The 15,471-nt window shown below is 32.4% G+C and overlaps 1 protein-coding gene across 1 annotated transcript; it reads left to right on the plus strand.

Annotated features, from left to right (window-relative positions):
* The first annotated feature begins 11,162 nt into the window (after window positions 1-11,162).
* LOC131056388 (ankyrin repeat-containing protein At5g02620) lies at window positions 11,163-14,620 on the plus strand. Its single transcript, XM_057990759.1, has 3 exons — window positions 11,163-11,713; window positions 12,257-12,936; window positions 13,408-14,620. Exons 1-3 carry the CDS (start codon window positions 11,239-11,241, stop codon window positions 14,317-14,319), a joined length of 2,067 nt encoding a protein of 688 aa, XP_057846742.1. The 5' UTR covers window positions 11,163-11,238; the 3' UTR covers window positions 14,320-14,620.
* The last annotated feature ends 851 nt before the right edge of the window (window positions 14,621-15,471 follow it).

Consider the following 15,471-nt stretch of genomic DNA (forward strand, 5'->3'; position numbering starts at 1 on the left):
AATCAGTGTCTGAATAGCAATTAAGGTGCCATCTACAAAAGAAAAAATGTGTTAAGAAGGTATTACCTTATCTTTTCAGAAATATCTTTGCAATCAAGCAAATTTACATTCACAAATCCAATATCTAGAAACAGAGCATCCATAAAGAAGTGATAAAGTATTTTTGAGTACCAATAGAAGATGAAAATGAAAACACAACTGTCAATTCAATCCTCACACCAAATGCTATAACAGGAAGAGCAAAGGCAAAGAAAATACAGGTGGTTGGAGCCAAAATTCCGTAGGAAGGAGAGTAAATTATAGATTCATTTATAATAGTTATTAGCAACATTATCAACATGGTTTTTTGTGATTGAAATTAGACCTCTAGGAGGCTACAATGGCACCAAAGACACCTCATGATAGGTGAATAAACCTTCAATCTGCTCAGAATTGTATGACAACATTTTAGACACAAAAATGCCACTTTATTGGGTCTAAAACACACTCAGAAATCCTCTAGATACAACTATTGTAGCTACAACTTAAACAAAAATATCCACACCCACTTCCATGAATACTTTATCTAACACACTAAATAGAATATCACACCTCTATATGGTGCTCTTACTTCTCAAACTTTATGTATTTGATGAGCTCATAATCAAAGTCTAAAATGCAACTCCTATTGTTATCTAATTGACAAGTCTAAAAAATAAATATTAGAAACATCAAATAAGAGTCATGCATTCTATCGTATCTAAAAAAAAATTCCTCCACAAATTGACCAAAAGAGGATCCTTGTCTAAGCATTTTCATAGGTTTAAAGACCTGAGTGATCAATCACCCATCAACCATAAACCAAATAGTAAAAGATGACACTAGAGGTTAGTTCTTTGATTCAACAAAATTGCACCATTTCACTTCTCACAAAAATTGGAATCTAAATTTAACCACAAAGATTTGGTGGCAAACATTTGATATAATTGTAGCTAATATCACATTAATCGCAAACCACTCTGCAAAGGTTGATTTTACATATCCGTATACTAATATAGTGTTGGTTATCATAGTTCATACTAATAAAAAAATAGGCATATTCTGGTTGGGCCTTTCTACTTCCTTTCACAATACCCATTTGGATAACATCAGCAACATTTGTTGTTCTTACCGCATTTCTTGTTTGGCTATTGGAACGAGATGAGAATGACACTTTCATAGGACAAACTAGTAGGCAAATGGAAATTTCCCTCTGGTCACTACTTCTATGATAATTTAAACTTTCTTTTATCTATTGTAATGTTCATAGATTAAAAGCCAAAGAAAACCAACATAACAAAATAGTAGTTAAAATTACGTGAACTGACAAAGATAAATAATTCATAACGGTTCTTGTAATAGTAAGACAATCACTACAAAATACCCGAGGTATCATGATCATTAGCTCTTGCCATCAAATTGCCTCAAGGAATTCTTTCTGTTTGTGTAATCTTAATCGTAATGTCTTTGGTTAGTCTTCTGTTCACATAGATATTTATGTGGAGTCAATTAAAAAATTATTTCATAACTTCTCATTGCCATTCGTGTTTCAACTACCAGTGCTTGGTTTTGAAATCTAGTAGTACTCAACAGGTTACCTTAAAATGTTTTGCAAGCCTATAAACCTGTGAGTGAAAATGCTTATAATTGGCAATGTCTTTGTGGTAGACTCGGACTGAATAACATTGCATGTTTTTCACATTCCAATAACTCTCATTAAATGTCATTGCCATCTACTACTTGTCTAAATCTCATAGCATTTGGAGGAGACACTATGCATTCTGCTTACTACACAACTTCCTGAGTACTACTATACATATCTCCAAATATGGTAGACCCAAATCCCTATATGATAAGAAAGAGGTCCACTTAACTAAATCAAATAGACATTAACAAGAGCTAGCTAAACAACAAATCAATGAAGCTCATATGCAATCCCTGACTAGAATTCTTTAATATTAGATAGGGATTTTCATTGATGAGCCACTGGAAAATAAAGTATAGTGCCCCCCCTACAGTTATGATCAAGTTGTAAGGGAAATCATCCACATTCAAATGGAATTATTTTTCCACAAGACAAGACAAGGGTTAGAACATGTATCAAGTAAAATTTGATAGATTGAAAACCCAAAAAATTGTGGGTTTATACAAAAGGTTTCCTATGTTTGATGGTGCACTATGCTGCTTCTAATGTATATATATTTTTTCCTATTTTTCTAATTAACCTGCTTAACCAATAGACAAACCAATGATTTTTTTTCAATATATTGACTCAAAATTTTAATTACTTCATAAACACCTTGAGAAAATATAGCGGAAATAGATTTTAAATTTATTCCATTTACCATTCAATTTGACTAGCCTCTTTTTATCTCAAAACTACAAAAAGGGCTACATTGTTTTAGATATATGAAAGAATAATTTTTTTTTTATTTCTTTTGAATTAGTGAATTAGATTTGCACATGAATGGGAATAGATCTAAAATACTTTCTACACTAAAGAAACTTAAAAGTCTTCCTAAGACTGCAATACATTTTAAAAATTTCAAATTTAATACTTAAACTATAAGTTGTTTATATGGATCTTGCCTGGGTTATTATAATCTGTAGGAAATGGATCCCATAGTACAACACATGAACAATTCCATTCATCTATTTGAAATTTGGATAAAAGTGGTCTGTAGAATGCCAATGTATAAGATAAAACAACATAAACTTCAATAGCACAACATGTTTTCCAAAATAAAATTAAAAATATAACCAATTGAAATTAAAGAATAATCAAGAAAAAATTTCTTAGGTTGTTGTCAAAGAATGTAAACAATAGAAATTCCACAGGTAATACCTTCACTATTTTCTACTGAGAATGTCTTTCCTTGTCTTTTTACCATCTGGGCATATTTCCCATTTCATGTAAATTATTCGTTTTCATTGAAGCTTATTGTGCTCCTCATTTTGTTCGAGAATTTGTAGGTTGCCAACTTGTTTCCTTCCATGCATGCTGAAATACACATTATTAAAATTGATTTGAAATTAATAAATATTAAAGAAAAAAGGGACATTAAATATAAAGGAATGAAGTGAATATCTTATTTATATTTGATCAAACAAAACACTGTTTTAGAAACATAAAAACAAAACTTCACAAATTAACTACAATGTCTCATAATGCAACTTACTCTAATGGCTAACCCATGTCCTCGAGTAGTTCTTTCTGGTACTCACTACCAATATATACATCTTTGTGCTCTGTAGGTTTATTTACAGAAAAAAAATACACATTTTTTATGTTATTCTGACATGTGGGACAATACCAATTGTGAATGTCCTTTGGTTTCACCTTTTGTTTCAAACAAATAATATGAAATGACTCTTCACACATCACATATCTAAGTGTTTATATCTATGAATTACATATTTTCCATTTTAGTTTCATGGTGCCATCACCAACAAACCCTGGATGTTTTTCAAATTCTTTTTAGCATCTTTTCCTCTTTTGAGTCCTCCATCCAAAGATGATTAAAAGAAAACCATTGCAAAGATGTTAAAATTTCCTTATGCCATACTAATTGAAATATATAGATAAGAGGAAAATACTCTTAAATAATAGTTGAAGGTGAATCTCAATGACAGGGGTGCTAGTATAAGATATAGGAAAAGAAATAATAGGACAAAACTTAGTCTAAATAAGACAAGATAATTAGAACATATTTTACTAGTTCCACAAACCTAGAAATCTTATAGATAAAGTTTATTGGTTAAAACAATACGCATTGCTTTCATATAGGTGAAGAAAATTATAAATAAAACTATCTTATGCCCTCACTATTAGCCAATTCAAACAAGCGATTTTCTGTTGGTAAAATAAATCCTATGCAAACTACATAAGCATACATTATATGTACATAAATAGGGTTAGCATGCATTTATAATTTTATATAGTATAAAACAAAGACTACACATAATATTCAAGGGTATTATAAGGATTCTCTTAAGATATCAGAGATCAATACATCCTATTTAGTTTTTAAAAAATCCTTTCTGCAATTTTTTGTCAAGGACATTCTGAAAGGAATTTAACAAATTGATAACACCTAAGCTAAACTAGGGCTACTTTTTTTAAACTTTAAACAATCCAACTCTAAGTCTAGCATAGAAAACGAGAGTACTATGAAGATATAAATAACAAAAAAATTGAAAAATATTAAGTAACCAAGTTTGTAACTCATAAAACATAAAAAAGCTACTTAACAAACTTGAACACGAACATAGATGATTTGTGCCAAAAACCTGAGAGTCTGAGAAATAGATGGCAAATGAACATTCTGCAACAAATAATACTTGCTATGTCAGGAAAAAACAATTGTATACTAAATATTTTTTGTGCTATGAGTAGTGAAAATTTGAAATTATTCAAAATGGAAAAGAAAGTTGACCACTACTACATCTACATCATTTGATGTAACTGAAAAATGACCCTTTATTTTGTATGATATATGTCTTAGATCTATCTCTATGATAATCCTTAAAACCTGAAAGGAAATGACCATAAGGAGATGATTCAAGTAAACATAATCTATTCTTGCTATAGTATAATACCTTCATACATATTTTGAGCAAGTAAAATGATGTAGATAGTTGTTTGACAAAAACCAAATAGTTCAAGCAAAAGAGAACATACAAAAAAATATTAAGATTTAAAATACGCATCCTGTCTTAATGTTATAAATAAACTATTAGAAGATACTTGATCAAGTCAAAGCACTAGGCAACTCAAAATGAGATCCTTGTTCATATCTTGTTTAAATAGTTTGATGAGGTTTCACCTATTCTTCTCCGTACTAAAACAGCATGAACAATTATTAAACTAACTAAGCTTCATAAAAATGCACGCTACAATTGGAATCTATAGTGATAATCCATATAAAATTATTAATACAATTAAACTTAAAACCAAAGTGCCTTGACATATTCATTTTTAGAATAAAAACTAGAGGCCACAAAACAAAACTTACAACACAATGTCCAAGAAATTATATAATTTTAAGGGAAAAAATGGTTCATAAGGAAAATACCTTGACTGATAAGAATAATATAATAATGGAAAACTTGTTTGTAGTCTTAAAAAACTCATACGTATGCATGGGATTTCAAATACTATTGGCATCCTCAGCCTTCAAGCCTTGTGAAGATGAAGCCCCACACCTTCTGATAATGATGCTGAGCATATTACAATCCAGCTTGATGCACTTTGGCTAGACCTGAAAATACCAATGAAGTGTTTACCATGAGAGAAGAGAAACAATTTCATTGCAGTGCTCATTTATCACATCCTCAGCACGCTTGAGCATGCTCACAATGTGGCTCAGGACTGCGGTCATTTTCAAGATATACAAAAAATAGATTTGTTGAAAAGGCTTTATAAACTTTCAATCAAATACAATTGGCTAGTGTAAAGCCAAATTCCAAAATATTTTGTAGCATCCTCACTAGCTGTGCCAAAATGGTTGCGTTGGAACAGGGTATGGTAATCCATCAAAGCATAAACGAAGGGGGATTTTCGTCAGATGTACTTGTGACTACACTAATAGACATGTAAGCAAGAAGGGTGATTTTTGTCAGATGTACTTGTGACTACACTCATAGACATGTAAGTAAAATGTGGATGCATAGACAAGGCATGCAAATTGTTTGACGGAATGTCTTAATGAAATGCAGTCTCATGGAATGCAATGATTACAGGCATAAAAAGGATTTGTTGAAAAGGCTTTAGAAGCTTTCAATAAAATGCAATTCGCAGGTGTAAAGCCAATTTCCTCAACCTTTGCCAGTGTACTACCTACCTATGTCAAACTGGGAGCTTTGGAATAGGGTATGAACATTCATCAAAACATAACAGAAGAGGACTTTTTGTCAAATATTATTGTGGGAAATGCTCCGAGGGATAACTGTCACAACCCCATTTGTTTAGGCCTATGAAAATTAGTCTAATCAGAATTCCTCGTTAAGGTAAATTTGAAGACTATATACAAGTGCATAATACTGGAGTGATCAACCCATAGCACTCTTCCAGTAATCAACCTACAACACATCAGGACATCTCCCTAAATTTTCCTTTACTATATCAAAAATGGTGACCCCGATATCCTAAGGAGAGATGGTTTCGATAGTTCCAAAATAGATGGATAACATGTATCTCTTAAAAGATAAAGCATCGGGCAAAAAATTATTTAGTAGATCCAATCAGGGTTTTTTGTTGTCTGGATTCAGAGATCCAAATCCCTTTGATACACGGGATCAATACGGATAGAATGGAAAAATATTTTGCATGCATTTCCCATATGATCATTCAATTCACTATTAAAATGCATGCATCTTAAAACACACACATTGAATTAAATTAGATACAGCAAAAATTACCAAAGGGAGGAGGCAACATGACAAAATTCGAGCCAAGGGTAGAGATCCCAACACCACAATCCGGGGAGCACCTCAGGCGATGATCAAGAGATGATTTGGCCACCGAAATACCAAACCCATGTTGCACAGCCTGCAAGTAATTCCCAACACCAAAACTGACGAAAGAAGAGTCCAAAAAACATCGCGAGTTAGGGTTTGCAAAATGAAAATTGGTATCTTGAGCACCATTCGACAAACCTGGAGGGATGGCATGGCCACAATTCTTAAGCCCTCTTTGCCAGGGTGCACTCCCCTGAGTGATCCAAAATTGCAATCACCTATCGGAGTAAGGGCAGAGAAATTTGCAATCTTACAAAACATTTAGGTTTAAGATTCCATCATACTTTTGTCTTAATAATTTAAGATAGTTAAAATAATAATAATTTGTGTTTAAGATGAAATATTAATTTCATCTTTAAAAATCATCGTAAATTGATCTCTTATGTAGTAGTGTGTGATGCCAAAAATAGACTTTTTAGGATTTAATGACACCCCATGCTCTCTGCATCTCATCAGAACTTTCCTCAAATCTCGCAAATGATGTTTTCTCTTCCTAGAGAATACAGTCAAATCGTCTAAATATATGACAATGATTTTATTCCTCAAATGCCCAAAGGAAATATCCATCGCCGTCTGAAATGTTGCCCCTGCATTAATTAATTTGAAAGGCATCCTATTATATGCAAAGGTGCCCCAGGGAGTTATAAAGGTTGTTTTGTGTTGATCTTGCTTTGAGACACTAATTTGGTTATATCCAGAGAAGCCATCCAACATGGACATCATCTCTGATCCTGAAACGGTTTGTAAAATATGATCCATTGCTAGCAGAGGATAATTATCCTTCAGGCTTGCTAGGTTCAAGTTTCTGAAATCAACACAAACTCATATTTCACCATTTTTCTTTCGAACAGGGACAATATTAGCAATCCAGGTAGAATGATGTATAGGATAAATAATTCAAGCCTTCAGCATCTTCTCTACCTTGTGAAAGATTTCTTCTACTACCTTTGGATTAAAGTTCCTCAACTTTTGCCGAAAAGGATTGACACCAGGTTTCAAAGGAATGTGATGTTGGAATCTACCATCTCTGAAATTCTTCAAATCATAGCAGCACCATGAGAAAACATCTTTGAACTCAACCAATAGGCTGATGAACCTCATCTTCTCCTCCTTAGAACAACATTTTCCTAAATTAACAAACTTAGGATCCTCTTTAGTACCAATGTTGATTCGCTCATAGTCACCAGAGTTTTGAAATACAGGACTTTCTTTCTCTTCTTTCTTAACATACCCATCCTTTCTATCAAAAAGACGTTCGAGACAAACCAAGCCTTTTGGGATTTTATTTCCTTTCAACTGTAGCATCCCATCATGCAGTTCCTCTGGTGAATCAGGAGAAAACTCTTTACAACTTGCTTCTGAACCTTTATAAAACCAGGATGTGAAAATCTCAGCACACCATAAAAAATTTTGAATTTGCTTATCATTTTCGAACACCTACTAGGATTCAAAATTGTCTGGCACACTCGGTCTATAAACCAATTCTATCCTGTAGGTATTAGTTGTGAAATTAGGATAAGGCACTAATAAAGTTGTAGATATCGCCAAAGAATTAGCCTTCGAGTTGAACTCCCTTGGTACTTCTTCAATTGAGAAAGCATCGAATGCTTCAATCTCGTCCCAAACACGATTTCTATAATGTCTCAGTCTCTCATTTTTAACAGTGAATAAACCTCTCACTTGTTTCACAATAAGTTTAGCATCACCTTTAACTTTCAACGTTCTGATTTACAATTTATTCGCTTCAACAAGACCTAATAATAGAGCTTCATATTTAGCTGTATTATTAGTGTTTTGAAACTCCAATTTGAAAGCATAAGGAATAACTTTACCTTTAGGAAGTATTAATACTAACTCAACCCCTGAACTAGAAGATGAACAACTCCCATCAAATTCCATGGACCAGAGTTCATCAGACATACCTGGATCTATGGTCTTATCCACACCTTGAAAATCAGTTGATATCATATAATTTCCAAAGCCACAATCTTGATACAAAATTTGAGCTTTCAGATCATCTGAAGGAAAGATTGTGTATTTGACTTTTGTTTCAGGATGCAAGACAACTCTCTGTTTTCCAACTATGATCATTGTCTGAGACCAATCCATTCTAATTTCCCCACCCATGTCTTTATAGAAGGTATGACTCAATAACATGCCATAATTGGCAGGGATGTCAGCCACCAAAATTGTCAACTTGATTCTCTTGTCAGGATGTGCTACCAAAGCCACTTGTGCATCCTTAATTTACCCTAACAAAGGAACCTGCTTGGAATATATTGAAATAATTCAATTACAATACGACCAACACAGAGCTAATTATGAGGCCACTCACAAGGCCAATCAACAACTATAATAATAGCACCACTTTATAATATATATCGACCTCCTTGATAGAAGAATCAAACTGCTATAAGTAAATATGAAATACTGAAGTATGAATGCTAAGTGAAGGAGAGCAATCTGAGCGAGTGAATGAATTTGATATCAAAGAATGAAGTTTCCTTATCCATTTATATGTGCATCTTGCCCCTACATATGAGTTGTCCTCCTTCACAAGGAGGACGACTCTTCAATTAGAAGAGTGACGACTTAATTAAAGTTGACCTATAAAAAATTCTTGGTCACCGATCATAAAAATTAATTCTCCCGCCACTAATAACATGTCAACAAAAGTGACCCAATGCTTTTGTCGAGCAGCCATTATGTGCTTATTCTACAGTGTTTGTGTCCCCATAACACAAAAGTTATTGTTGTATGAAGGCATGCTTTTGGGGCCATATTAGCAATGTCATATTATATTAAATGGTTTATTTCTATATTATATTATTATATTATGTAATATTAGGTTAAATTATATTACATTATAATATAATATAAATAAAACTAAACAATTTAAAATTAAAATAAAATAATTGTTCAGCAAGAAGTTAATTAAAGTAAATAAAATATATTTTTTTAGATAAATGATATTGAAAAAATAATTTTATATATATATTATTTTACAAATAATTTTAGATAATTTACTTTTTTAGATAAATAATTTTTTTTAATTGTTTATATATTATTATATTTTATTATAATATATAAAACTATATTATAGGATAAATCATATAAAATATTTTTGTTTGACTCTTTTTTAATTGTATTTGTGAAAATAAAATAAAATTAGGGTTTGACATTGAGATAAATAAAATAATATTTAATATTATTTCAAATTAAAAATAAAAGTGAATAATGCAAATGTAATTAAATACTTAACTGATTCTAAATTAATATAAAATATCTCTTATGTAATAAATTAACTATAGTAAATAAAATAAATTTTTAGTTGTCCAGGGGCTTGAGCTTAGTTGGTTAAAGCATTGAATTCTCAATGTGGAGACCCAAGTTCAACTCCCATGAGGGACACCTTTGTGGAATTTTAAGTTGGCCTTCCATTGGTTGTATTTGTCACATTGTTTAAATACAACAAATTTAAGTAGAAATATAGATATTAATGTTATATTAATATCAATATTTATATTATTATTAAGAAAATAAGAAAATATATTATAATACCATATCAACATAATTATTATAATAATGATATATAAATATAATTAATTAAATTAGTGACTATAAATGTTATAATTTTTCAAATAAAATTAAAATGAAGTAAACAATATAAATAAAATATAATAATTGTTAAATAACTCATAAATCAAATAGAATGACCATTGAATAGATTAAAAAAATAAATTAATATTATTTTAGAATTATTTAAGATGTTTATGATAATTATATTATTTTATTTGTTCACAAATTTCGTTTACCATTGTATGTATCCAACTATCCACTATTTGATCCCTCTTTTTCATTGCCTACAAGTTATCCTCATTTTTAGATATCAAATTTGGGATATTAAATATTTTACAAAAATTTTCAATTGTTGTAGTTGTTCTTTGAGTTATAATTTAGTTTCTTCATCTTTAGAAGTTATCAACTTCAAATTTTCAATGATAGAATTTAGATAGGTTGCCTCTTCTTCCCATAAAAAAGCACCCAATCATTAAATTTTAGATAATCTATTAACACGCACCATTGAGATAATAAGCATCATCATCTATTATAAAAAACCTTGTTAATAATTCATTGGCCCCACCTAGTCTTCCATCTCATATCCTCATTCTATTAAAGGGAATAGGATATTTTTGTACAAATATACGCACGATTCCATCTTTTCTTAAGACGCGTAAAAGAGTAATACCTGTTTGTTCAAAGTAATTAAAATTGGAAAAAAAAAAATTGTATTTACACAAGTGAAAGATCACAAAGGATTCCATGTGTGTTGTTAAAAAAATTTAAGCATCGCGCAGTGCTCCCTAGCTAATCTCATAAGCAGTGTCAAAATACTTTTAAAATCGAATAACATCTCCATCAGCATACTTTGGAGCTGTAATGTGCGATTAATTCTTTTTCATCAATTCAACGAATTAGACAAATAGAATTTCTTTAATATGATCTTTATTTCTCCCTCACGTATGGTATCAGACATTAGTTAACCCTCCTCTTTTTCACGGGAACGTCCACTTTCACCTCGTCTGTCTCTATGGAACCAGACCAATCACCCCGCATTAGAACAACTGTTTCCTCCTACTTTGGGATCATATAATGATACGGGATGGCTGGTGTTGAAGGCAGCAACAGCAAAAATTTGCCATGGCAATTCAACAGCCCAGCGAAGGGATCGATGGCCACTTGTACGATGCTGCAATATGTCCTCAAGCAATGATCGACAATTCTGAACTGAAAGCAGCTCTCAACAGTATTACATCCGGGAGTACAAATACTCTTCTGCATTTGGCTGCTAGTGCAGGAAATGTAAAATTCATTGAACAGCTCCTGCAACTCAATCCTCTGCTTGTGAAGGCTATCAATACCAAAGGAAATACTGCGTTGCACTTGGCTGCTCAGCGAGGCTGTTCCGGAGTCATGAAGGTTCTACTCCAACAAGAAAAAGAAAGTGGTGAGGACGTCCTTAACAACCTTGGAGAAACGGCTCTGTTCAAAGCTTATGAGAGCGGCGATTTAGAGACAGTTAAGCTGCTATTTGAGGCATATCCAGCAGGTCTACTCCAAAGAACATTGAACGGGCGAACATGCTTATACGTTGCAATAATCAAAGGAAATAAAGGTTAGTCGTTAGAATTTATGTTTTTCTTTGCCTATTGATTTCTGAATATATCTGTAACACAACAAAAATAAGAATATTTAGCTAAGACCATCCATACAATGCCAGTTTTCACTTCTGTATTCAGTGTCCTTTCTAGCACCAGGTCGATTATACCTTCAGGTGTTTTCTCCTTTGAAAATCTATTTTGTTTTCTTGTTCTTATTACCTTAGCACTTACCACTTTCTTCAATGACATTATTTCAGATTCCGTGAATTTAATTATTGTTGTGTTGTATTCCTTATATACTGTTTTATTCTATTAAAAGTCGTGTCGTTTGGTGATCTTATTCCTCGCTAAGTTTCTTTATCCTTATGTTCATAAGAGATTAGAGCTGTATTACGTTCTTGTTTTAGTTGAGCTTTGTATCACTTCCACAAAGATAAAATAGCCATTCTTGAACAATATCATATTTAATGATAAGACCAACTTCTTTATTTTAACTAAGTCTCTATTTTAAAGAGAAAAATTTCACTTGACAATGATCTTGGATGTCTATTTTCCAGATCTGGTGAAGCATACATTAGATTTACCAGAGGCCAGAGAGTTAATCCAGGTAAAGTACACAGATGGCGATACAGCCTTGCATGTCGCTACGGGGAGAAGCTACGTCCATATAATAAGGCAGTTAGTAGAGTTTCAACCCCAGCTTTGTTATTGGGTTAATGACAACCAAGAAACACCACTTTGTATGGCAGCGAAATTGGGGTATCTGGAAGCAGTAAAAGAGTTGATCAAGTGGCGGCCAGATGCTGTTGAAACACCAAATATTTATGGAATGAACGTGCTACACTTAGCTGCCCAAGTTAGCCAAGTGAGAATTGTTGATTACTTGAATCGAAAGGTGTGCTTATCAGACATTGTGAACCAGGGAGTTGAGAAGTGTCCATACATAAACAATCATATTGCAGTAAGCTGCAACCAGGAAAGTGGAGGGAACAAAGCCGCTCATATTGTAGTAAGCTGCAAACAGGGAGTTGAAAAACCTCAAATTGCAATCAATTATTCTCCTTCAAAGATGGATACCATGGAAAGTGGAGGAAAGAGAGCTGTGCATATTGCAGTAAGCTTTAACCAGGGAGCTGAAATGCCTCAAATTGCAATCAATTATCCTCGCCCAAAGATAGAGGCCTTGGAAAGTGGAGACACGCCTCTGCATATAGCAGCAAGGAAGAAAAACTTTCGTGTAAGTTTCTCTTTATGTCAGATTTCTTAACAATGAAGTAAGTGAATTAGGTTTTATCAAAAAAAGAGATAACTAGTTATTACCAAATATTACTACGAAACCTGAAATATCAGAATATACGTTTCATATCAGATTTCTCTTTCAGAAAATGCATCGATTCTTTCTTATATTCTAATCAGAAATGCTTACATTGGGTCTGCTGATTGTTTGACGGTGGTAAAGTTAGTTATCCAAGGGAGAATAAAGTAAGTAAATGTTAGATTGAATTTTTTAGTTAAAAAAAATAATTTTTGAGTACAGAAATATCAATAAATGAATAGTAAATTATGTTTAATTTATTCAACTGCTAGATAATATCATGAAAATAAGAGCTAAAATATTAATACCCACTTAGCTAATGAACAAGCAAACATCTTCCAGTGGAGAGATCTCTAAAAATGCATACGTTAAACTTGATTATTCATTGTGTAGATGGTGGAGTCGCTCCTGCAAATACAAGGCATAAACAAAGATGCAGTTAACGAGGAAGGCTTGACGGCCCTGGACATTGCAAGAGAGAACACAGAGCACCATGAATCTCACAAGATAATTTCAAAGCTGGCTAATTATCCTCCTAAGGGAAGGCACTTCTTGTATACCGCCTTAAAGGTAACCTCACAAAAGTACGAGAATGCCATTAACTTGGTGAACAAAGCATACGAGGACAGGCGCCACACAGAATTAGTGGTGGCAGTGTTGTTAGCCACAATGTCTTTTACGGCAGCCTTCACCGTTCCGGGTGGTTTCCAGACGGAGGTAAGGAATGGAGAGACACAGGAACTGTTAGGTTCGCCACTTCTGATAGGATTTGACTCCTTTCAGGCATTTCTCATATTTGATTGTCTGGCCTTCTTTCTGTCCCTATTTGTGGTATTCATGTGGCATTTGAGTACACCTCTTATCACGGGAGACAAGATATTGTTTCTCTCCATAACCAACGCAATTATTTGCTTCAGCTTTGGCTTGACGGAGTTAGCTTTCATCACTGCAGTGTATTCCATGCTTGTGCACAAGCTCAACATGCTCGCTTGGTGTCTGATTGGTTTCTTCACCATCATCTGCGGTTTTGGTATTTTGCTTTTCATCGACTGGAGTGTAAGGTTTACACTGAAGATGGCGAGATTCAACCACCTGCACGGTATAATTCCTCTTGTTAATGACCATGTGGTGGAGTTTGTGTGGATGAAGCTAGAACGTCTAGGGTATTTTGACTGGTTGCACCGGAGAAAAATCAAGTGGGACAGCATCCTTTACTCTAAATGCTATATGAAATATAGGGCTAAGCCTGAGTATGGTTCTGCTGAAAATGTTCAGGTGAAACCACGAAATCGTGCTATTGTATGACTTGGGGTGGTAATTAAGGTTTGAGAAAACTGATTTTACAAGTTCGCGAAATTTTCTTTCTGGAGTTCTGAAGACTTGAACTCTCAGGCTTCCAGCTGCAATATGCTGTAGTTTCTTATTTTTATGTAGTTTTGTCTGTATTAAAGTCGTATAAGTTGAATGCTTGCTTATTATTGTGAAAATATTCTCTATCATTGCAAAAAAGGAAGTTTGTTTCTTGATCATTCAAGAGATCACTGCAATATTGTCCTCAAATTGTTGGGGACATAACTTGTATATAGATTCTTAATATCATTTTCCAATTCCCTGCTATATTTCTTCTAGTCTTTTCGTATTGGATGATTTTTTTAAATTTTTTTTAAATATACATATCCTCTTCACAATTGGCGATGGAGATTTTTTCTTTTCAATATAGATCAGCTGTACATAAATATAAATGATTAATTTTTTTAATATTATATAAATCATATAATTGTATCATCCCAAAAATAATTATATTTAAATAATCTTATACTTTTTAAAGAAATAGCTACATTTACCAATTTGCAAAAACTGATATTAAAATCAATTAGATAGCTCGCTATAAATTGTATAATAACTTTTAAATTAATGAATTAAAAATTAAGAAAAATATTTTAAAATATATTAAATAATATAATTTTATTGTGTTGGAAGTATTTGGCTCACTTGACTATCAAGTTAATTTCTATATTTAAAAAAAAAATTGTTTTAATTTTACATTCAAAATAAAGAAATAGTGTTTCATTGTCATATTATTTTGTGACACTTTTTCAACCATTTTTTTGATATGGAACACTTTTATCATTGAATGCATGAAGATTATAAATATATAGTTTCAAATAAGTACATCATACTCACATAAAACATCTGTAAATATGTAATTAAATATGAATGCTAGTTGAAACTTATTTGATAACTGATCATTTAATTAGGAAACCTCCAAGATTCTCATTAATATTATAGTTAACTATCAAGACTTATTCTATACATGTTTAATCGAACTATTCATTTATACTTTATCTCTTTGCAAATACTCGAATTATCTATGACATCTAGCACATCCTTACACATTATAAATTTTATTTCCTCCAAAGGCTTTATAAATACACTGACTATGTTCGCATTTGTGTA

The sequence above is a fragment of the Cryptomeria japonica genome, chromosome 7 (genome assembly GCF_030272615.1).
Source record: "Cryptomeria japonica chromosome 7, Sugi_1.0, whole genome shotgun sequence".
Taxonomy (NCBI): domain Eukaryota; kingdom Viridiplantae; phylum Streptophyta; class Pinopsida; order Cupressales; family Cupressaceae; genus Cryptomeria; species Cryptomeria japonica.

Bases quoted from the DNA above. Each gene is read 5' to 3' on its own strand.
- LOC131056388 (XM_057990759.1), top strand. From the start codon at position 11,239: ATGGCAATTCAACAGCCCAGCGAAGGGATCGATGGCCACTTGTACGAT. The intron at 11,714-12,256 runs GTTAGTCGTTAG...TCTATTTTCCAG, and splicing joins AATAATCAAAGGAAATAAAG to ATCTGGTGAAGCATACATTA. The intron at 12,937-13,407 runs GTAAGTTTCTCT...TTCATTGTGTAG, and splicing joins CAAGGAAGAAAAACTTTCGT to ATGGTGGAGTCGCTCCTGCA.